The sequence below is a fragment of the Poecilia latipinna genome, unplaced genomic scaffold (genome assembly GCF_001443285.1).
Source record: "Poecilia latipinna isolate Pla-1442-1.1 unplaced genomic scaffold, P_latipinna-1.0 Scaffold731, whole genome shotgun sequence".
NCBI lineage: Eukaryota > Metazoa > Chordata > Actinopteri > Cyprinodontiformes > Poeciliidae > Poecilia > Poecilia latipinna.
The window spans coordinates 155,509-177,590 of NW_015113347.1; the positions used below are offsets into that span (position 1 = coordinate 155,509).

At 39.7% G+C, this 22,082-nt stretch overlaps 2 protein-coding genes across 2 annotated transcripts in view; one reads left to right on the top strand and one right to left on the bottom strand.

Annotated features, from left to right (window-relative positions):
- The first annotated feature begins 810 nt into the window (after nucleotides 1–810).
- Nucleotides 811–19,703, top strand: atp10b (ATPase phospholipid transporting 10B). Its single transcript, XM_015045542.1, has 21 exons — nucleotides 811–1,470; nucleotides 6,404–6,608; nucleotides 6,860–6,945; nucleotides 7,243–7,349; nucleotides 7,776–7,907; nucleotides 8,105–8,232; nucleotides 8,373–8,625; nucleotides 9,300–9,496; nucleotides 10,291–10,461; nucleotides 12,536–13,040; nucleotides 13,143–13,243; nucleotides 13,331–13,457; nucleotides 13,562–13,746; nucleotides 16,073–16,340; nucleotides 16,721–16,797; nucleotides 16,882–17,007; nucleotides 17,091–17,291; nucleotides 17,397–17,477; nucleotides 17,569–17,673; nucleotides 17,920–18,107; nucleotides 19,082–19,703. The coding sequence occupies exons 1-21, from the start codon at nucleotides 1,061–1,063 to the stop codon at nucleotides 19,365–19,367; spliced, it is 3,939 nt and encodes a 1,312-aa protein (XP_014901028.1). The 5' UTR covers nucleotides 811–1,060; the 3' UTR covers nucleotides 19,368–19,703.
- Nucleotides 19,704–21,311: 1,608 nt separating this feature from the next.
- fbxl3l (F-box and leucine-rich repeat protein 3, like) overlaps nucleotides 21,312–22,082 on the bottom strand; it is an 8,271-nt gene continuing 7,500 nt past the window's right edge. Inside the window, exon 4 of the mRNA XM_015045560.1 lies at nucleotides 21,312–21,342. Coding sequence (XP_014901046.1) covers nucleotides 21,312–21,342 — 31 coding nt within the window. The remainder of the gene's footprint in view (nucleotides 21,343–22,082) is intronic.

Sequence of the window (22,082 nt, forward strand, 5' to 3'; positions counted from 1 at the left end):
TTAAGGCTCTCTAAGAACAAATTGGTCCGGTTAACGTTCACACTGAAATGCAGGAGTTTCAAAAGAATCCACTGTGATTTCATGAGACAAACCGACACAAAGTTGTGCAAATATGTGAAACTGAATTAATGCCTTTCAAAATGTTTCTTTTACACCAAAGATCTGGAAAGAGTGTGGTATATTTTTAACTACACCTGAAAGGTGATACTTTCTAGAATCACCTTTTGCTGCAGTGGCAGCTGCGGGTTTGTCTCTACCAGCTAGAAACTACAGTTAGTTTTTCCTCACTCTTCTTGGCAAGATGGTTTAAACTCAGTTAGATTTAAGAATAAAAAGCATTTTACAACAAATTCTCAATTGGATTGAACCCAACTTTAAACTGGATCTCTGATCTGTTTGCTGTGTTTGTTAGTTTTCCTAGAATCTCCATAAAATATGTTCCGGTTTGTGATTGTAATATGGCAAAATGTGAATATTTTTGCAATGCACTGTGAAACCCGTGTTTTTCCACTATCTGTAACAGAGATCTTTATGCAAACCTTGAGCTGTTTTCTCACTGTTAAACTTGTCAACTCAATTCTCCTGATGTTCAGCAGTTTTGGTTTCCTGATCTAGCAGATCATTTTGGGGAAATTCTCCTTGATCAGATGGATTTTTCTGCCAAAGCATCAGTTTTAATTGTTTAATGTTTCATGGATTATTTATTTACTTATTTAATTATATTTAATAGTCACCGTTATGCTGAAGAAAACACGTAGGTGAAGCACTGACTCAACTTTCTACAATGTAAAGAATTTTGGTGAAAATCAGCTGAGTCTCTTCAGCACATTTTTTTTTTCTCAGTTCATTCATCTTGCCTCTCCAGAGTAAGGAATGCAAACACACCTGTCACTGTGAAGGGGGCGGTCCCAGGAAAGGTATGTTGTCACTTGTTTCAACTCAGGCCTCACTCACTGACAGCGAACCACCGAGGGAGACGATGGCTCTGAGGTGAAAGCCCTTCAACGTCTGTGGAAATGGAACTTTGGTGAGGAAAGGAAACAAAAGCGACGGTCCAATCATGACGTGGAGGAGCCCTCTGGCCCTGGTGAGGGATGCTCTGCAAGGTCAGAGGGCGCGGGAGAGGGAACTCCGCAGCTTGGTGTCCAATCTGCCCTATGAGGGACTGGAGAAGGGGAAGCAACCCAATCGCTTCTTCCTTTCTAACGCCATCAAAACCACAAAGTACTCGCTGCTGCTGTTCCTTCCCATGAACCTTTATGAGCAGTTTCACCGCTTGGCGAACCTCTACTTTGTGGGCTTAGCCATCCTGAACTTCATCCCCGTGGTGAACGCGTTCCAGCCTGAGGTGGCCCTGATCCCCATCTGTGTCATCATGTTGCTGACGGCCCTGAAGGACGGCTGGGAGGACTTCAGGAGGTACCAGTCGGACAGGAAGGTCAACAACACGCCGTGTTTTGTCTACAGCAGGTACGTTCTCGTGTTCTGAACGCTCATGCATGATGTGGCAGGTGTAAACCACATCAGCACATCTGTTTCTGATTCCCTGTATGTCTGCATCTGTGAATTTCATCGCCTCTGTGTCTCAGCACACCTTTGGGAATTTTCGACTTAAAAATAGAGAATGCGTGGGAGATTATACAACGTTTCGCGCCATCACAGAGAGCATGTTTGATGAAATCCTCATCTGAGTGTTACGTAAGCAGAGACAGTAAGGTTAGCTGTTTTCTATTTTTGAATGGCTGGTGAAAAGGAGAGATTCACAAAGGATGGTTGACATTCTCACACCCTTTTTTAATGCTATGAACTAGACGGTGCAAGAAGAGAAAATTTGGTTCGGTTGATATTTTTTCTTGCAACATTGTTGACATCTCACTGTTGTGCTAGCATTTGTTTCAAGTCATTATGATTGTGTTGGTCACAAGCGAACAGCCCTCCTAAGATGTTTTCAGTGGGGAAATCCACGACAAAATTCTGGAGATGGTCTACAAATAAACACTCACATCATGGAAGATAAAGTATGGTCCTAAGAAGTGTGGCTACAGGATTCTCACTGGCTCTAAAATCTAATTTCAACATATCTGCATGGAAATTCCCACACATACATTTTCCTTATAAATGTGTCACCATCTGGGGTGAAATAAAAATCAAGAAAATCAAGAAAAATTGATACCACAATTTTTGGTGGTATCAAAAATTACCACCAATTTTTGGTGGACTCACCCAGATGTTGTCCAATTGAAATTTCAATTGAAATTGAAATTGCTTTTCAATTAGCAATTGAAAAGCTAATTGTTAGCTTTTCAAGCTAACAAATAGCTTGAAAAGCTTTAGACGAGAGAAAACACAGCAGATTTTATCCAGTTCATGCAGAAAAGACTGCAGATTTCATACAGAGTTGATTCTGACACTCATGCAATCAAATAATTAGCTTGATCAGATCCTCTACGTTACTTTGAGCTTACTGGAACTCCTAAACTTTCATCGCTGGATTGTAAAGAGTTGTAAAGAGCTGTGTATATATATATATATATATATATATATATATATATATATATATATATATATATATATATATATATATGTTTCCTGAAGCAACTCAGGATGTTTCCTGAAGCAACTCAGAATTTTCACATCTTTTCATATAGAAACTAGACTAGAAGTCATTCGTTTAGCCTAGTCATCTTTGACTGTAGATCCTCACGTGGAATACAGTCAAACGATAGAAATTTGGCCCCAATTCCCATCTGTTTCCCATCAAGTCGTTTTTTCTCGTTGTTGTTTGAGTAGTTTTAGGTGAAGCATCAAACGTCTTATCCTATGGACCATCAAATACTATTTTTTCCCATCTGAAACCCTTATCAGTCAAATGGTGCTTAGGCACGGCAGCTCTTAATAGAGCTGCTAAATGCTATTGTTTTTTGTGCACTGCCTACATATAGAGGACCTTTATAACCAATCACCACCTCCACCTTACAAGCATTTTGTTGTACTCAATGTTGTTTGAAAGAGTACATTTGCACATAGACTGAAAGTAACATCTAGTTTACCCCAAAGAAACCAGATACAAAAATTTCTTTAGTTTTAAAATCATTTCTCAAGTTAAAGTTCATTCTGAAACTTTCACTGTTTTGATATATTAACTCACTTTGCAGAGAAACATTTCTTAAAATGTTTTTTTTTTTTTTTTGCTTTACACAAAATCATCCCAGTGTCATCTGCTGACTCACCCAGATGTTGTCTTGTCTGCAGTCTGTGTGGAGTTAAGCTAATTTAACCTCAGGCCAAGGCTTCAGACTTTGTATTCAGATCATGAAGCAGCCTTGATGTTTTTTGTTTCTTAAGTAAGCCGACAAGCACAATGTCCCAAAATGCTGAGTTATTCATATGAAACGTGATTCATTATTCTCTAACTCTGGTACTTGGATTACCTTTAGTGCTACTTAAAATAAATCGTGGTTTAAATTATTCACGGGGTAAACAGAATAACTGATTAACTGCAAGCCACAGTTGAAAAGATGACTTGTTGAAGCAAAAATGATTTTGCTTCAAACACAACATACTTCTAGTGGTCTGGAAACAACATCAAACCTACTTAACTGTGTTCCAGTTGGAAAACCAGTGGGACCTGTTATCTGCTGTGCGCTCTGATGAGCTAATTATGTTAGCTCCACAAGCTAACTGCAAATTATCTTTTGTATTTTATTTAGAGCAGCACAATATCAGAAAAGAAAAACAATATGTTTTTGATGTCATTTCTGAATGTCAAAATGGTGATGTAATAAACCAACAATTACCTCACCTTTTATTTATTTTCTTTCATTATGTCTTAATCACTGTTTGTAAGTTTTAGAAAGCGTGTCATCATAGATAACAACAGATCTGTGCAGGATTTGATGGCATTTGAAATATAACCTCAGCACTAATTTTATTTATTTAAACACCAAAGAATCTGTGAAAGAGATTGTGAAAAGATTTTATGTGATACAAACAGTTTATCGCCACAACTAACACTTTGTGTGGAAGACATGGCAGCCATGTTGGATTTTTATGATTGGAGTAAGTGAAAACTTCCACTTTCCCTGTTGGCCTCCTTCATCCAAAATACAGTGACCATGGATTTGAACTCAAAGAAATTCCTCTTGTATTAATGTTTTAAAATGTCGCTCAATATAATAATAATAATCTTAGTAAAATCAAAGCTAACCCTAACTTCCTAATATTTTACTTCCACATACATATACATATACTTTTTCTAGTCTCCTTGATGAGGATGATCTTTTCTTGTGGTTTATGAATGTCTGTCTAAAAATTTGTATGGTTTAGGCTTATTTTTTATTAATATTCATCCCAGTCCTGACAGTATATTGGGTTATGTGTGCTGAGATAAAGAGAAAAAGGTAAAGAAATAATTGTGTTGGCTTCTGTTGATATTCTCCTGCTACCATTTAAAATTTGTTCTTTGCTCAGTTTCCTGCTATGACTAACCATAACATTGTTGAAACTCTTGAGTTTAGTAGCTTTTTGACCTGCCTGCATGTTAGGATGGAGTTAAGAGTGTTGAAAAAAAAAATCTTTTTTTTTTTTCCATAAAAAAGATATATGAAAAGCGCATTAGAAAGAACTCCAGACATTTGCAAAACAGTAAAAAACAAAGTGGGAGCGCATGCAATTCACATCTAAACTCAGATTGTCTGACGCACAAAAGACATTTTTGAAAGTACAGTAACGTATGCAAGGTGACGAATGCGACATCCTAAAAATACAGCAGGCTCCCCTCCTGGCTTTGTTGGGACTGAGGCGTGGTGTTGAGTGGTAACTAACCCATCAGGTTCTACATGCAGGGCAACATACTTTCAACGTTCTGCTGCCGGTGCTCAGTCAGCTTGATATGCTGGTTTTTAACCATAATGCAAAACACTCCTTGAAATCTTGAAACTGTTTCACATCACAAAGTTCAGAAAAGTTCATTCACGAAACGTCTTTTCTTTCTGTTCTCTCCTTCAAACACACAGCAGATTTATTGGAGGATCCAAAATTACCATTTCCTCTTTACATAGGGGTTAATGTTGCTTCGTTTCATTGCATTAAGCAAATCAGATTAGAAAATAATTTGAACAAACTATACAGTCCTTCATGTTTCTGACTGTACCAGTAGTACCATTGAACTTTCTTATGATTATTTAATATCTACATGATTTTGCTAAATCATCTTATTATGATTAGTCACCATCACTGTGCAAGTAATAACAATGTCACCAGGTGAGTATGAACCCATTTAAAGCAGATGCACAAATCAGTGCGTGGATAAGACTTTACTTCCTCCAGCTGAATAGAAACAAAACTGAAGCTATTATATCTGGACAATAACGATCATGGTATAAGCAGCTTTAGTTATTACAGCTGGAAATTACTGAACAAGACCAATTTCTGGCTGTAATGAGAGATTAATACCAGGACCTTCAGAGACACATAAAGACGGTTACGAAGTCAGCCTTCTATCGCCTGAAGGACATTTCTAAGATAGGACTAATATCCTTATGAAATATTGAGAAAAAACATCCATGCACTCTCACTAAAACTAGGAAAATAGACCTTTGTGACCCAGTATTAAAGTCTCTATACTGGCTTGGCTTTGCTCAGAGAACAGATTTTAAAATACTTGAAAGTCTTGATGAGTATGAAAGCACACTCGTGTTTAAATGGCCTGGTCAAAGTACAGACAGAAATGAAATTGAGAACCTGTGGCAAGACACATCTTCATATAAACCCAGTCAGTCGGACTTAGTTTGAGCAAATGCAAAATGTACTGGAGCCGGATGTGCTGCAAAAAATCTGTGTCCGTAATTGCAGCAACGCTACGTTGTAAAAAGTTTTCATTCAAATGGCATGAACTCAGTCGTGTTTTTCACTTTTTTAATTTGTAAAAGACGTTGAAAACCACGTGACGCTTTCATTCCACTTCACAATTTGCACCATCTATGTTGGGCTTTCCCATAAAATTTCAATAAACTTTGATGACGTCTTGTGAGGCACAGTGCAAGAAAGCCAATCTGGGGTTTGATGGTTACAGACCCATTCAATAAATTAGTATATTCTTGAAAAGTCCATTCATTTCAGGAAGTTTGCTACTAACTGAAACACAAGAGAAAGATTAACTAAATAACAGCCTTTATTTCCATTAATTATGATGATTTTTTTCGCTTATAGTTATTGAAAACATGAAGAATATCACATTAGTCCAATACGAAAACAATTTTTAGAAACCAAAATGTGGGTTTTTAAAGGTTATTTTTGCCTGAAGGTTATTTCTTTTCAAAAGGCACTTTTAATTTGACAAACAAGAGCCATCAGGACATATGTCCTAATTTATTAAACATGACTGTGACTTCTCTGACTATAGGAGGGAGAAGCAATATGTGGAGAGACGCTGGAAGGACGTGCGAGTGGGAGATTTTGTGCAGGTAGTTTCCAATGAGATCGTCCCTGCAGACCTGCTCCTCCTCTATTCGTCCGACCCTAACGGGGTTTGCCACATAGAGACGGCCAATCTGGACGGGGAAACCAACCTGAAGCAGAGGATAGTTGTTTCTGGACTTTGGGCAGCGGTGAGAAATATTGCTGACTCGTTCTGACATTAATTACGGTTCCTGCTTCTCTTGCTAAATGTCAAAGAGGGAAACAAACGTCAAAAAACATACATGTCAGTCCACATACATTCGAGCTTACATTTTAATTGCAGGCAGAAGGATTCAGATATAATTGTGTTGTTGTTGTTGTTGTTCAAGTTTAGGTGAAGCTGAAAATAAAAGGTACATATTCGTACTGAAATGAGGTTGTATTGTGTTTTATTCTCCAGAATCTTGGATTTGAACCGGAGAGCTTCAATTCGACTGTGGTGTGTGAAAGGCCCAACAGCAATCTGAATCATTTTAAGTGTTTCGTGTGAGTATTAAAATGCACATTTGGAGTAGATTTTTTAAAAAAAAAGAAGCCTTACCAAGAAGCATGAAAACTAATTCCGACCCACTCACTGGACTTCTCAATAATAGCCGACACATCATTGGGGCGGTAATAGACCATAATCGATTTTCCCGGGCACCACAGCTCCTACAGGCGGTCAGCTCAGGCTGTTCATTTACAGACATAAAGCAGGGGAGCTCTAATGGGGAATATGTCAGCAATAATGAATATCTAACAAGGTCTGACAGTAAAAACGATTGTCACTTTCCCTCGCTGCAGAGAGAAACCTGATAAAGACAAGGTGGGCGCCAGCATTGAGAGTTTGCTGCTGCGAGGCTGCACAGTGAGAAACACGAATCACGCTGTTGGCTTTGTGGTGTATGCAGGTAATTTCGCAACTTGCTGATTGCCTTGGCCTTCAACTTTTCAACAGGACAAATGATGCATGTTTGGTTTTGTACCTTGACTTCACTGAGATTCAGCTTATTTAATCCGTGTGTTAAGCTTTGCTAAATGTGCCGATGTAAGTTTGATGCTTGCTGCTAATGCAAGGACGAAGCCAAAATTACCAAAACAAATACAAAATTATGTAAATATTTTAATTCAAATCCTAAACAGAAAGGCAAAAGTATCAGGACAATATATGTAATGAAAGCTGTTAATGCATTGTTTCTTTTTATGGAAACTGTTTCCTTATTTTTTATTTATCTAAATGGCTTGCTTATTTTTACCTCTCTGCTAATATCAGCCTGAAGATATGATGAGGACTTTCATCAGTGTTTGAATAATTGCCTTCTTCTGAAATTTTCAAGGCCATGAAACCAAGGCCATGCTCAACAACAACGGGTCGAGATACAAGCGAAGCAAACTGGAGCAGAAGCTAAACGTAGACGTCTTCTTCTGCCTCATTCTCCTCTTCGCCATGTGCCTCATCGGAGCCTTTGGTAATAAATCACATCACTTAAATGCAAAGTCACTGTGTGACGTTAGCTTCTTGAATTAAACCATGCTCAATTTGATCGTACGCCTAAACTCATCCTTCACAAAGAGAGAGAAAGCAGGAGGGATGTGATGAGGAGTCCAGGTTTCCTGTCTGTTTGATGATGAGAGCAAGTCATTGGAGCTGTCTTCATCCATACAGGTCACTACCTGTGGTTGGAGTCACTGCCAGGTGTGCCCTCTTTCCTGGTTCCTGACAGCAACGGTCACCTGGACGTTCCCAGTCTCGAGAGTTTCTACATGTTCTTCACGATGATCATCCTTCTTCAGGTGTCAGACAGTCATCACTCAAACATGTTGTTCCAACTCAGCTTAAACTCATTAAGCTAACTCTTTTGTTCTTGTCCACTTTGTTTGTTTTTTTCCCCTTTGTTCTCTCTGCATTATTTTCCACTCATCGTTCCTCCCAGATCCTGATTCCCATTTCCCTCTACGTGTCCATCGAATTGGTAAAAGTGGGTCAGATCTTCTTCATTACTAATGACATCGATCTGTACGACGAGGAGACGGACAGTCGGGTCCAGTGCAGGGCTCTGAACATCACGGAGGACCTCGGGCAGATTGAATACGTCTTCTCAGACAAGACGGGCACCCTCACTGAGAACAAGATGGTGTTCCGACGATGCTCCGTCATGGGAACCGAGTATCCGCACAAAGAAAACGGTAAGGAGACATTTAAGAAACCAAGATGATGCTCCTTGCTCAGCTTTTTATGGACAATTCTTCTGGAGGATAATTTTAAAGTTTATGAGAGTTCTAAATGGTCGCATGATGAAGGAAAATTTCAGCAAAGAATTTCGCAAAGCACATCAAAATGTTATTTTCCAGGCAGATATTACTATTTTATAGCACAATTCAGTAGCTCTGTTACCTCCAGTTGTTAGAAAATGTTGTTTACATCAAACTTAACCTAACCCCTTAACTGTTATGCTCAAAATGCTTACGTGTTATCCAATGGGTGTCTTCATGACAGTCAAAGGGTTAAAAAAATAAACTTTGTAATTTCACCTTGAGTTTGGCCTCTGTCTCTTCAAGATGCTCCTACTGTTTCTGACACTCTGCCTTTCCCACATCACCTCAACAATACTCCTCCGTTATGCCATTTACAGTCATTCTTAAGAGTGTTGGAGTGAGAAGTAGCTTGTAAAATAAGCTCAGCAGATGTGCAGTTCTATCAGGTGTTAGCTCATTGCTGCTGCCGCTAGTCTGATGGAGCTGAGTTGGAAAGGCGCGGAGGGGAAGGCACAGAACTATATATATGTGTGTATGTATATACGTTTTATGTCTCTGTTATGACAGTTCAAGGCTAATTTGACAAAATCTCTGCTGCCTCCCAGCCATCCGCCTTGATGTCATTGATGAGCCTGAGTCTGAGGAGGAGGTTATCTTCAATCAGCATCAACAACTCCCACGAACCAGGTGGTCCTTGGAAGCTGAGGACATCAGCCCGCCAGACGCACAACGGCATGGCAGAAGGCGCAAAAGCAAGGTGGCAGCGAATGCACACAGCGATGCGGCCTTCAGCAGTCCACTGGTATGAAGACCACACGCTCATTCTGAAATTACAGGACGAATGACCGGGGAGCACAAAGACACGACATTACATCCATCTTCACACTGGGCTACGACATCTGATCAACTTTTCAACCTCGTTTGCGCATTTTTAGGATTTAAAATTCACACATTTTTAATCAGCAAGAGTATATATCAAACTTTTACAGCATATAAATATGGCCAAACAAAACCTCATAGTGTCAATCTGTTTACCCAAATCTGACTCATCCCTGAGTCAAGGGCCTCGTGGTCCCTGTCCCTGCCGCAGATGGTCAAGCTTCTCGGTGTCAGCGATTGCTCAGCTTTGCCCCTGTGTCTGTGACAGGACATATGGTCACACTGAGTACCATTTGGCGCAGACTACCAATGTTACATCAACAGTAAATGTGCACTATAGATTAGTCATTGCTGTTTAGACATACAGTATAGTTTCTCTGTACCTATTTTTGTCTACAGAGCAAAGGGGAGGAGATACAGAGACAGAAAAACGCAGCATGGATCCCATTTTTACTCCTCCTCACGCTGCGTCTCCAGCAGGGTAGAATGCCTCTATGAATAAAAATATAATAATGCTGCTTTCCTCTTCTCAGCCTCCTCAGCCTTTTAAACCTGCCTTATCCATGGTCAAACACGACTGAGTGGAAAGTTTCAATGAGAAAAACTTTCTCCGAGTCTATTACGTCAGCTTTGGGAGAACTTAATGTAACTGAGACATGGTTTATCAGCACCCAGGCAGTATTTAATTAGCAAACTGATTAACTTTTGCTCCTCCAGGAAACTGAGGTGATTCCAGACCAGAAGCTGCTTCAGCAGATTAGCAGAGCAGAGAGCAGCGGAGGCCGCAGAGACGGCAACAGAAGTTTTGATCCTCACCTGGACTTCTTCCTGGCTCTTGCCATTTGCAACACCGTTGTTGTTTCAGCGGAAAATGCTCACAGGCAGAGGGTGAGTTTACTGCAACTGGCCTGCAAAACCACAAATTTATCTCTGTTTTAAACAATACGTGTCCTGCAATTTCGAGAAAAAAACTGAAAACTGGCAATTCGACTGTGCCGTCTTCCCATGTCGTACAGAAAGCAGAAGTAACAGCCCTTTGCAAAAGCAAAACGGTTTTCTCAGTCACTTTGGTTCATTTCTCAGAGTAAATTTTTAATTCTTAAAACTACCTATTCAGGTCATTCTGTCACTTCTGCACATCAAAAAAGCTGTTTAAAATTTCTGTGAAGCAAGTGATTATGTACAATGCTCTGCTTTTTACTACAATTTCAGTTGCTTTTGTCATGTTGATTTAAATGTATTATCTTTGTTGAATTGTCTCGACCATCACAACATTTAAACATAAGTTCATCATATAAGTCTTAACATTCAAAATATTGTCATATTATGTCAAGCATATATGCGCACATATTGTCCTATGTTCCCATTTCTACTTTTGTTTATTGTTTTTCTTGGATCTCTGCGTTGCTGTCTTTTCCTTCACAGTGACATGGTCATCATCTAATTACAATACTAACAGTAAAGATCTAAATATGAATCTTGGCATTAAGAAATATCCCACAAATACAAATTACAATATTTGTCATGCTAAGTTTTAGCATTAATTTACAGCAGATCATCCATAAACTGACACTGTCATATTAGCAACACGACTAAACAGTTTGACTGTCTTATCCACAAACAATGAAATGAGGACTTGAAATTCTGATGGACCCGAGATGTTCATTGACACAAATATTTACTTTTCAGAGACGAACGAAGGATTTTAAGATAGTGAGGGATTCTGCATTCGCTTGGTATTCGCAAATGCCAAGGATGGTTCCAGAAATGCACGAAAGTGACTGAGAAAAGCTGTAATGGCTCTTAAACCTTCCCACATTGTGTCATATTACAACCACAGACTTAAATGTATTTTATTGATTATTTATGTGATGGAGCAAAAAAGTGAAGGTGCAGAGAAAATAGTGAATTACATGGATTTTAATTTTTAATTTTTTTTTTTTTTTACAATGTGTTATGCATTTATATGCAGTTCACTTATCGCTGATTCCCCTAAATTATGTCCAGTGAAGCTAATTTCCCTCAAAAGTCAACAAAATAATAAATAAAGTCCACTGTTGTATAATGTAATCTTGATGCAAATATAGCAGGCAATAAAGATATCAGGGGTTAATTAGAGAAAATTAGTGAACAAACAGTATCATGGAGCTCAAGTAAAACAGCAGACAGGTCAGGAATAATGCTGTAGAGATGCTAGTTATAAAATTATATCTGAACATTTGAATATATCTCTGAGCACTGCTTAATCCACTATCGCTGCGGAGGAAATCCATTACTCAGGTCAAACAATCTTCTAACATGACAAGCACTAGAGGTGCACTCCACAAATATGCCTCTTATAGAAGAGTGGCAAAGAGAAAGCCATTCTAGGAGAAAAGCCATATAAGAGCTATTTCCACTTTACCACCAGCCATAGGGGAGAGAGCAACAACGAGGAGGGGGTTGCTCTGTTTGGATGAGAACAAAACTCAGGTTTCTGTCAAACCCTGAAATGTTCACAGACATTCTTCATCCATTCTGAGTCAGCGTGAGCTATTTACAAGATAAGATTGGGTAAAAATTAAATATGAATTCTGGCAGAGGGATCGCCAAATGATTTACAGGGGTGACTGTTATGAAAGGTGGTTCTACTGTGTCTTGACTGTCAGAGATTGGATACAAATGCAAACCCTGCTTTTTATGTTTATTGTTTTTAATTTGGAAACAGTTTTGAAAATCATATGTGTTATTTTGTGTCAGCAATAAAATACAAACGTTAAAGTACATTAGAAAGGCAGTGAGTTTTTCAACCCCTAAACTGGAAATATACATATATATATATATATATATATATATATATATATATATATATATATTTTATTTTTTTTATTTTTATAAATGTGCTTCATTTGTTTGGCTCATAATAAAATGTGTCTCTTACTATAGCATTGTAACTTTTTGCTATGCTGTCACATTGACTCAGGAGTGCACGTCTCCACAATCCAGCCAGACGCGCAACCCTTTGGAGACCTTCTCCAGTTTGGTGAAAAAAGCCGGGGCTTTCTTCCAGAGCAACAAGAGAAACCGCACTCTCTCAGAAGATCCAGTCATAGACTCTGCAAAGACGGAGGACGAAGCAGACGCAAACAGACTCCGGACTTGTTCTCTCCACGCTCCGTCTCAAAATGGCAGCACTATAGTAGAGGCAGAGGAACTGTGCTACGAGGCGGAGAGCCCCGATGAGGCCGCCTTGGTGTACGCAGCCAGAGCATATGGCTTCATCCTGCTGGCACGGACCCCTGACAGTGTGACTGTGAGGCTCCCATCTGGGGAGGACCTGGTGTTTGAGGTGCTGGACACCTTGACATTTGACTCCAACAGAAAGAGGATGTCTGTTTTGGTGAGACACCCAGTCACCAAAGACTACGTGCTGTACACTAAAGGTGCAGACTACTCCATTATGGAGCTACTTGGAACACCTTATGCAGGTACATGCTGGTCAAAAAATGAAAGGAAATTTCTAGATGCATTTCGTTCATACTTAATAAATTGAGCTTATTGTAAGTAAACATTTCCGATTCTGCTTCTAGAAAACTTCAGTGGAACTGAGAAAAATATAGCAGCTGACACCCAATACCACCTCGACTGCTATGCAAAGGAGGGCCTCCGCACACTCTGCATCACAAAAAAAGTATGAAATCCTTAGAAATTCACACCATTTATCATTTAGCCTACAGTACAGGAACTTGTTTTTATAATTTCTCTTCATCTGTGACAGGTTGTGAGTGAGAGCACGTGTCAAAGCTGGCTAGGTGAGAGGAAAAGGGCGCAGGCTGCTATGGAGTGCAGAGAGGAGCTCATCACGCAAACCGCTGTGCAGCTGGAGACCAACCTCACCCTGCTAGGTAACACCCATCAACCCCACCATTCCCAGCACTAGAGAGGCACGTCCTCGTGACGAGATCATTGTGCGAATGATGCCTGTCTCGGGATATTTGTCCTCCTACAGGGGCAACTGGCATTGAGGACCGTCTGCAGGAGAAAGTCCCAGACACCATTGTGGCTCTGCGGGAGGCAGGGATCCATGTGTGGGTGCTGACAGGTGACAAGCCAGAGACGGCTGTCAACATCGGCTATGCCTGCAGGCTACTGGAGGAGGAAGACCTGGTGATTAACATGAGCTGCAAAAACAAGGTGAGGAGGCAGCAGGCTGCTTCACTGAGTGACGCTTGTTTCAGCGTGGCACCGTTATTTATATATAAAAAAAGTCATAACTTTATCGTAAAGGTATAAAAATACTTAACACAGCCTTTTGATGACAGTTGAATCATAGATAGATAGATAGATAGATAGATAGATAGATAGATAGATAGATAGATAGATAGATAGATAGATACTATATGATGCTGAGAACCTCTGTCTTTCCTCTGGACCAGTTTCCACACTGAAGAGTGTTGTCTTACTCATGGTTTATTCCTTGAAAAAGAGTTTTCAGCTGGTTGGTCAAATTGAAAATCCTATAATTTGTTTACAAGATGATTTCTTGGTCCATCCCTGTTAATTAATAAATAAAAGTTTATATTGCGATTTTGTTTTCTTTTTGCCCAAATCTGCATTCGCTGTAGGACAGTAGGAGATTTTATCGGTTTGTGTGTTTTAAGTTGTGAATAAAAGGTCAAACATATTCAGGGCTTTTATGGACCAGTAAATAAGAAATGTGGAGATATTTTCTTATATTTCTCACACTGTTTGCAACACAGAGGGATCATAACCCCTACTGCCTGGATATACATGTAAACGATGAAACAGTCAGACGTGACTGACGGGTAACTCTGATGATTGTTTGCCATCCCCTGACTGAGGAGCTCCCTGAGTGCAGAGTCACAATACCTCAAACCCAGACTTATTAGTCTGGTACGATGTGTTTCTGTTCCTAATACAATCATATTGTTTTTCATTTAAAGTGTTTGTCTCATATTGACAAAGGGGAGCTCTGTTCATATTTTTTATTACACATCAATTTGCATTTCAGGTTTAACATTTCCTCTAAAGAAAACCTCCACAATGTCATTTCCTGCTGCTTGTGTTGCGCTACTGTTGAGTGCAGCTGCTGTGAGAGCGGAGCGGGACTCCAGCCTCGGCTGCCTCTCGCCTCCCACATTAATGCATAGAAAATTGACTTCAGGACCTTAATTAGGTGTGGACTTTTCCCAATTATGCCCAACAAATTCAATCATGCACAGACGAAACCTCTCAACAAGCATTTCTCATGCCAGGTAGAATTAGATCCCGTTTTGTATCAAGAAGCTTTGCAGATTTGAGACAAGAATATTTCAACATTTATTTCCACAAGGCTAACTCTATGTTAGTGTATGAATGGTCAAAAAGTAAAACAAGATGTGAAACTTGTTGCCTATTTTTTATCACATTTAATGGTGACTGTCTAAAAAAGTGACTCACAATTATGTGTCACATTATATCTTATGCTCACATAATGTCGTAATGAATGAAGTCATACGACATGTAAAGATGAATTCCAGCAGTATAATAAAATATTTGATCAACACAGTAACTTTTTCAAATAGTTTCAGTAATCAAAAAGATAAAAATATTTAAAAACGTCTAACACTTTTGTATGTATTCATATCCACATATATCTTGTTTGTAATAAGTTTCTTAAGAGGATTTTCCGAGGTGCAAACTGAAGAAGTTTCCTGCCTCCGACTTAAACGTCTCCATTCATTTGACCCCTTCTACATTTAAACTAAAATTTACACCCTAACTTTCCATTAGAGCGTGATAAGGTGTACTGTGTGGGGGGCCTACCTCACTCAGGTCATTAAAATGTGGTTGCGCAGGAACAAGCCTTTCATAATGACTTGACCATGTCTTCTCCTTCTGGCCCTGGATGGATAAAAAATCACTTGGCAGCTCTAAGGGATACACGTGGATCTCTCTGAAATAAGTGGGGCTGCTGTGTGTCCCTCGGCGGCACCAGTGACTGATGACGAATGGAGTGGGATACCCCTCAACACCATTCGTATCTAATTCGTATCTAATTACCAGTCTAATATTCAACCCTCTTAGGAAATACACTTTAATGAACTTTTTTTTTTTTTTTTTTTTACAACCATAACTCAGTGACCACTGGAGAGACGACCTCCCACATCCACCTTCCCACCAACACTAATGAACCGAGAACTGTAATCTGTTTTTAGAAAAACTAAAAAATGGAGCAGTCATCATGACAACCTTCTTTTGGCTACGTCTGGAGCTATTTAGACACAATAATGATGAATCTAATGGGACCAGAGCCTGACTCAGCACGTACAGTAATCTGTGTCCTGTTAAAGAGCAGATTTCTACTGTGTCATCTCTATTTATTTTCTGGGCATTTTTGAAAAACATCACTTGGTTCATTAGCCAAACATATCCTTTTTATTATTATTATTATTGTAAAAAAAAAAAAAGCATCTTTAGCTAAATATCAAGTCATTAGAAGCTTCTGTTTTTTTTCCAGGTTACGTGCACGGCCATCCTGGACTGCACTCTGGAGGAGGTGAGGAGGTACAGAGACGACCCTCGCAACGCTGGCACCACCCAGAACATTTCTCTGGTGATTGATGGAGACACTCTAGATATGGCTAAGTCGCCTGACCTGCAGGAGCGGTTCGTAGAACTGACAAAACACTGCCGCTCGGTTCTGTGCTGCAGAGTGACGCCCCTGCAAAAGAGCGCAGTGGTGAAACTGGTCAGGGAGAAACTCAAAGTCATGACGCTAGCTGTAGGTAAGTTAAAGTAGAAATTATGCTGTTTGTTTATAATCTTCTCCTATGGCAGCTACCTCTTCCTTTTATTCGCTTCTTAATCATGTTGAATTTTAAGGTTTGTTTGGTTCTACACATCAGTTATTGCAAAATGAACCAATTATATTTGACTTTTCTCTCTGGATTTACACAAGTGTGTGTGGAACCAGACACAACTGGTAGACCAGCAGAGTTGACCTGATGCACTAATTTATTAAGTGTTCTCATAAAACACCTAATCTTGAGTGATCTGTGTTTACTAAGAAGTACGAAATGACAAACTTTAGGGTCAATTAAAAAAAAATTGACAAATTTTTAAAAAGTGACCACACAGGTAATAATGCTTCAAACTTTTTTCCCAGGTGACGGTGCAAATGATGTCAACATGATCCAAGCAGCTGATGTTGGCATTGGGATATCCGGTCAGGAGGGCATGCAGGTGGGAACTGATTTTTGTAAAGACCTTTACATCCGTCCTGCTCCCAGACTGAATCACGTGTGTTGGGTGTTTTGGTCTTTTCAGGCGGTCATGGCGAGTGACTTTGCCATATCACGGTTCAAGCACCTGAAAAAGCTTGTCCTCGTCCATGGACACTGGTGCTACACTCGACTGGCCAACATGATCATTTATTTCTTCTACAAGAATGTGGTGAGTGTTGCTCTGCTGTATGAATAATCTGTGTATTCTGTTATAAAGAGTAAAATAACAGTGCCTTTCAATGCGCTCCTCAGGCCTACGTGAACTTGCTGTTCTGGTATCAGTTCTTCTGTGGATTCACTGCCACAACAATGATCGACTACTGGCTGATGATCTTCTTCAACCTGTTCTTCACCTCCACTCCACCCATCATGTTTGGCATCTTTGACAAAGATGTTTCAGTGGAGGTGCTGCAAGGGGTTCCTGAGCTGTACCGAACCGGTCAGGGAAAAGGGGTTAGTGAAGAAAATAAATTCAAAGTAACAGTTTTAGTAAATATGACTTTCATTTGTTGATTTTACTACTGTATGTAAATATGTGTCTTTATTTTTTAAATTTAGGAATACAATTTTTTAACTTTCTGGATTTCCATATTGGATGCTTTCTACCAAAGTCTGGTCTGCTTCTTCATTCCATATTTGGTATGTAACACATCTGTCATTATAAGTCACAGAAATTCAACTATTAGTCATTCTGCCAAACATTTGACAACTTGTTTTATTCTCCCGTTAGGCTTACCAGGATTCAGACGTTGATCTTTTCACCTTTGGCACGCCACTCAACACTGCTGCTTTATTTACTATCCTGCTGCATCTTGGCATCGAAATCAAATCGTGGGTGAGTGCTGAAGTGATATTTAAACCAATACTATTGTTTTTGGAATAGATTTAGGTTTGTTCGGATTGTTTGCCGTGATATGATAGTTTCTTCCCTTCTGGCTGATCTAAACCATTTCATAGAACCACTTTTAACTCATTAACTATCTGAAGTTCCATAAAATTATTGACATAAAAATTGCACTAACCAGACAATGCTAATGCCAGTTTGTGTAATTCTTTCGTTTTGTTTCTGATTGCGTGGTAGACGTTGGTCCATTGGATCATCATGCTGGGCAGTGTGGCGCTGTACTTTATTGTGACGCTGGCCTACACCGCCACCTGTGTTACCTGTAATCCTCCATCCAATCCTTACTGGATCCTCCAGAACCAGATGGCCGACCCCATGTTCTACCTTATCGTCACCCTCTGCACCGTGGTGGCTCTGCTGCCCAGGTACAGTCCTCCTCTCTGCATCTGTGATTTATTGCACTAATTTATTTTTGCAACACTTTCTGTTGAAAGTGTATACTGATAAGGCACTAAATTTTTTTTAAATGATTTTTTTAAATCTGTCTTTCATCCTTAAACAAAATGACAATAGAAACTGCCTGATATTGTATAAAAATTTGGAAAAAAAAAAGAATTTAAAATGTATATAAATGTTTTTATATTTTTTCTTCAAAATGTAATAAAAAGTTCTTACTGAATAAAAAAATGAACAATCCTTAAATAATATACTATAGAGATTAACAATTACACAGTAAAAATGTCAGAATTTGTCATCTTAAATTTAGACTCAGTTACAAAATAGCTGAAGACTGAAATTGTAGCGAATGCTATGAAGGCGTTGTCCCACTTTTTATAAAAAGGACACATATTTTTCATGAGTTTGAACAAGGAAAATTATTTTGTGAGCTGAATGTCAAAAATTCATCTCCAACTGCGTTTTAACTTAATATAATTGTTCATATATTTCACTATATCAGTCAGTCAGCACAACAAATGGAAAGCAAAGAAATAGAAAGGATTATAGCTTGACATATAACTTTTCCAAGTTTCCTTTCTCTTTGCCTTACAAATATAAAACTTGGAGCATCCGCATAGCTGCAACCTGTGTATTAGCTTATTAGCATGTTTTCAACATGTAAATTAGATCATACCTATTATATTATTCTGCATTTCTTTTTGACTTATTCAGCTCAATAACTGTGATAAAGATCTTTTTTTCCCCTTTACTGCAACTACATTTGCAGATTTGTAAACGCGTCATGTTAATATTAACGTTGAGGATCAGCTGCTGCTTCAGTCGTCTTCCTCCCTGCTTCCTCTGAAAGTGCTGATTTTTTAGAGAGAGCGCTCTGATTTACATCAAAAGCCTATATGTTTTTCACTGGCCTACTTTCTCATCACCGCGCTCTTTCCCTCAGGTACACGTTTCATGTGCTGAAGAACTCTGTCGCCCCCTCCCCGCTCCTACAAGGCAGGCAGCTGGACCGGATGGACCCTTCTACCAGGGACCAGTGGATCAAGGAGTGGAGGGGCTTCAGGGGTGGAGCACCGGCCAAACGCTACGAGCTTTCTGACCCACCCTCTCCTACCCTGGAGACCCCTGTGGACTTCTTCCCCGAGTTTCTCCCCGACTCTAATTTCATGGGGGATGATCTTAGCCTGAACGTCATCACAGAGAGCCGTCAGAGGGCTGTGCACACGTGAGAAACGGAGGCAACCGGATGGGAGGCGAGGAACACTGCGACGATAATTTATTCAGGAAACTGTAAATATCTTAACTGGCACATGTGTGGCTCTCTGACTGTAGTTAATTTTGCAATAAACTGCTTAATTAAAGCATGCACAGACCCGTCTTCCTCTTCTCATCATAACAAAGCAATACATAAGCCTGTTACAATCCCGGTGGGCTTTCAGGAGGCGGTGCTAACCCAGTTAGTGGCCACCCACCCTTAAAAAGAAGCACCTTCCTCTAATGTCTCCGATATTATCCCCTCACCTGTTTCAGGCCAAACCAATAAAGCGATTGTGAACATTTAGGGCGTATGCTGTTGGAGCATCTTCATTAAAACAAGCAAAATCCAAAGTGAAAATGAATCAGGTGGAAAATTGGTTTCTATGCTGCAAATCCTGGAGCTTTTTATGGAAATGGAGTGTGCACAAGCACATCCACTTGTAAAAAAGGGCTGAGTTATCATGGGCATACTTCATTATACAGCAGCGGCTCAGCTTATATAACACGCCGCCGCCTGCAGTTAGATCCCTGCTGCCCTCTAGCGGTGAAAATGAAGGGCTGTGAGAAGGTCACACGGGACACAGGGAAGCAGGGATTCAGACTGCTTAGATTTGGATTCGCCACACGAGAGCTGTGAAACTGTGTTTCTAAGAACAACAGCAGTAAGACACATAATTACCAGTTTCATAGATGACTTGAGCTACCTGTTAACACCATAACATGATGATGTCACATCCGATTACAGGTAGAGTGAGTCCGCTCTGCTTGTTTTTCTGGAAAAACCTGCATCCCGGTACTCACTTTGATACTCAGAGCCAATTATGCTCAATAAATTGCAACAGCATTATTCCCTCGGCAATATGGCTGCACTGAAATATAAACATGTATAATCAAACTGAATGAGGTCTGTTCACGTTTAAGACCACTATGAGACCCCTGCTGCCCTATGATTACCTAAATTGAGGCTGTGCAACATGGTAAAAATGTTATTTGAAAGGTTTTTAGTGTAAAAGCCCAATCATTTAATCAAATGTTTCCTATGTTATCGCATATTTCCAAAAATAAAACCATAACAATCAGCATAAAGGCAAACATTTATACACAGATATGAATCCGTTTCCTAATTTAGCCAACTCGTGTCAAATATAACTAAGATGCGATGCGTGCATAGACAAATTTAAGACTGGAAGCACAAATCCGTTCTGCTCTACGACAAAATATATATATATATTTCAAAAGAAAACACCAGCTTCTGAGTGAAATTCACTCTTGCTCAATAAAAGCTGGTTTACGAAGCTAAGGAAAAGGAGGCAAGAGGAGCTGACTATGTTTAACAAGACAGAACAGAACAAAGATTATTGTTCCTTAGAACAAATTTCTCCATTTTGGCATAACCCCATTTTGTTCTAATCTATCACAATCTAACTCAAATGCCCATTTGCTGATTACTGAAACTTGATATCACGTTCCCCCAGTATTTCTTCCTCATGTAAAAACTCAGGTAGCATGAGTTTTGATTCAGGGTAAGCCAAGAAATAAGAGCCAGTCACCAAACAACCACATTTAACACGTTGTGAATACATTCGGTCCTTATAGATAAAAAGACAAAAAACTGAAATAAAATTTAACATGTAAAACCATGGATTTAAACTTTAAATGTGCAGAAGAAGCAAAAACAAACTGTCACAAATACACCCATCGTGCTTTTATGTTAAGGTGTGACACAATAAACTGGAAACACTTGTTCTTTCTTGATCACAAGTTTTCACTCTTGGCTTCAGTCCAGCTAAGGTTAGAAGCTGATAATTAAAATGAAAACACTCCAAGCCTAAAGAAAAGCTTAAACAGAGGAATGCAACAAAACAAAATAGAGAACATTATTTGATGACGTTTGTCGCATCATGTTAGAGCAACCACTAGATGGCAAACCCACACCTCTTACAGAGCCTGAGTGGAAATTTCCAGGGGAAATTCACAAAGCTACAGAATGCATCAATTAGCGATCGATCCTCAGTGCATGGTCAAAAATAAAACTACGAGTTCCAGATCATTTTATCAAATTTAGCATTAGAAAATGTGAATAAGATTTTAAAAAACTATTCATTTTTACTGTGCTCTCCATCCATCCAAAGGTTTTGCATAGAACTGAAATACTTATTTATTTTTGGGTCCTCTACCAGAGGCCTGGGAGCTTGAGGGTTCCTCCAGTATCTTGGCTGTGCCTCGAACTGCACATTTCTGGACTGAGATGTCTGATGTTGTTCCTGATATCTGTTGTAGCCACTGCTCCAGTTTGGGGGTGACTGCCCCGAGGGCCCCGATGACCACAGGCACCACTGTGGTCTTCACCTTCCAGGTCTTTTCCAGTTCCTCTCTGAGGCCCTGGTATTTCTCCAGTTTCTCGTGCTCCTTTTTCCTGATGTCACTTGGTATTGCTACATCCACCACAACGGCTTTCCTCTGTTCTTTATCCACCACCACAATGTCCGGTTGGTTCTCCATTACCATCTTGTCTGTCTGGATCTGGAAGTCCCACAGGATCTTAGCTCGGTCATTCTCCACCACCTTTGGGGGTGTTCCCCACTTTGACCTCGGGGCTTCCAGTCCATATTCGACACAGATGTTCCTGTACACTATGCCCCCCACTTGGTTATGTATGTATGTGTGTGTGTGTGTGTGTGTGTGTG

Bases quoted from the DNA above. Each gene is read 5' to 3' on its own strand.
- atp10b (XM_015045542.1), top strand. From the start codon at position 1,061: ATGACGTGGAGGAGCCCTCTGGCCCTGGTGAGGGATGCTCTGCAAGGT. The intron at 8,233-8,372 runs GTGTCAGACAGT...CGTTCCTCCCAG, and splicing joins CGATGATCATCCTTCTTCAG to ATCCTGATTCCCATTTCCCT. The intron at 17,674-17,919 runs GTGAGTGCTGAA...ATTGCGTGGTAG, and splicing joins GCATCGAAATCAAATCGTGG to ACGTTGGTCCATTGGATCAT.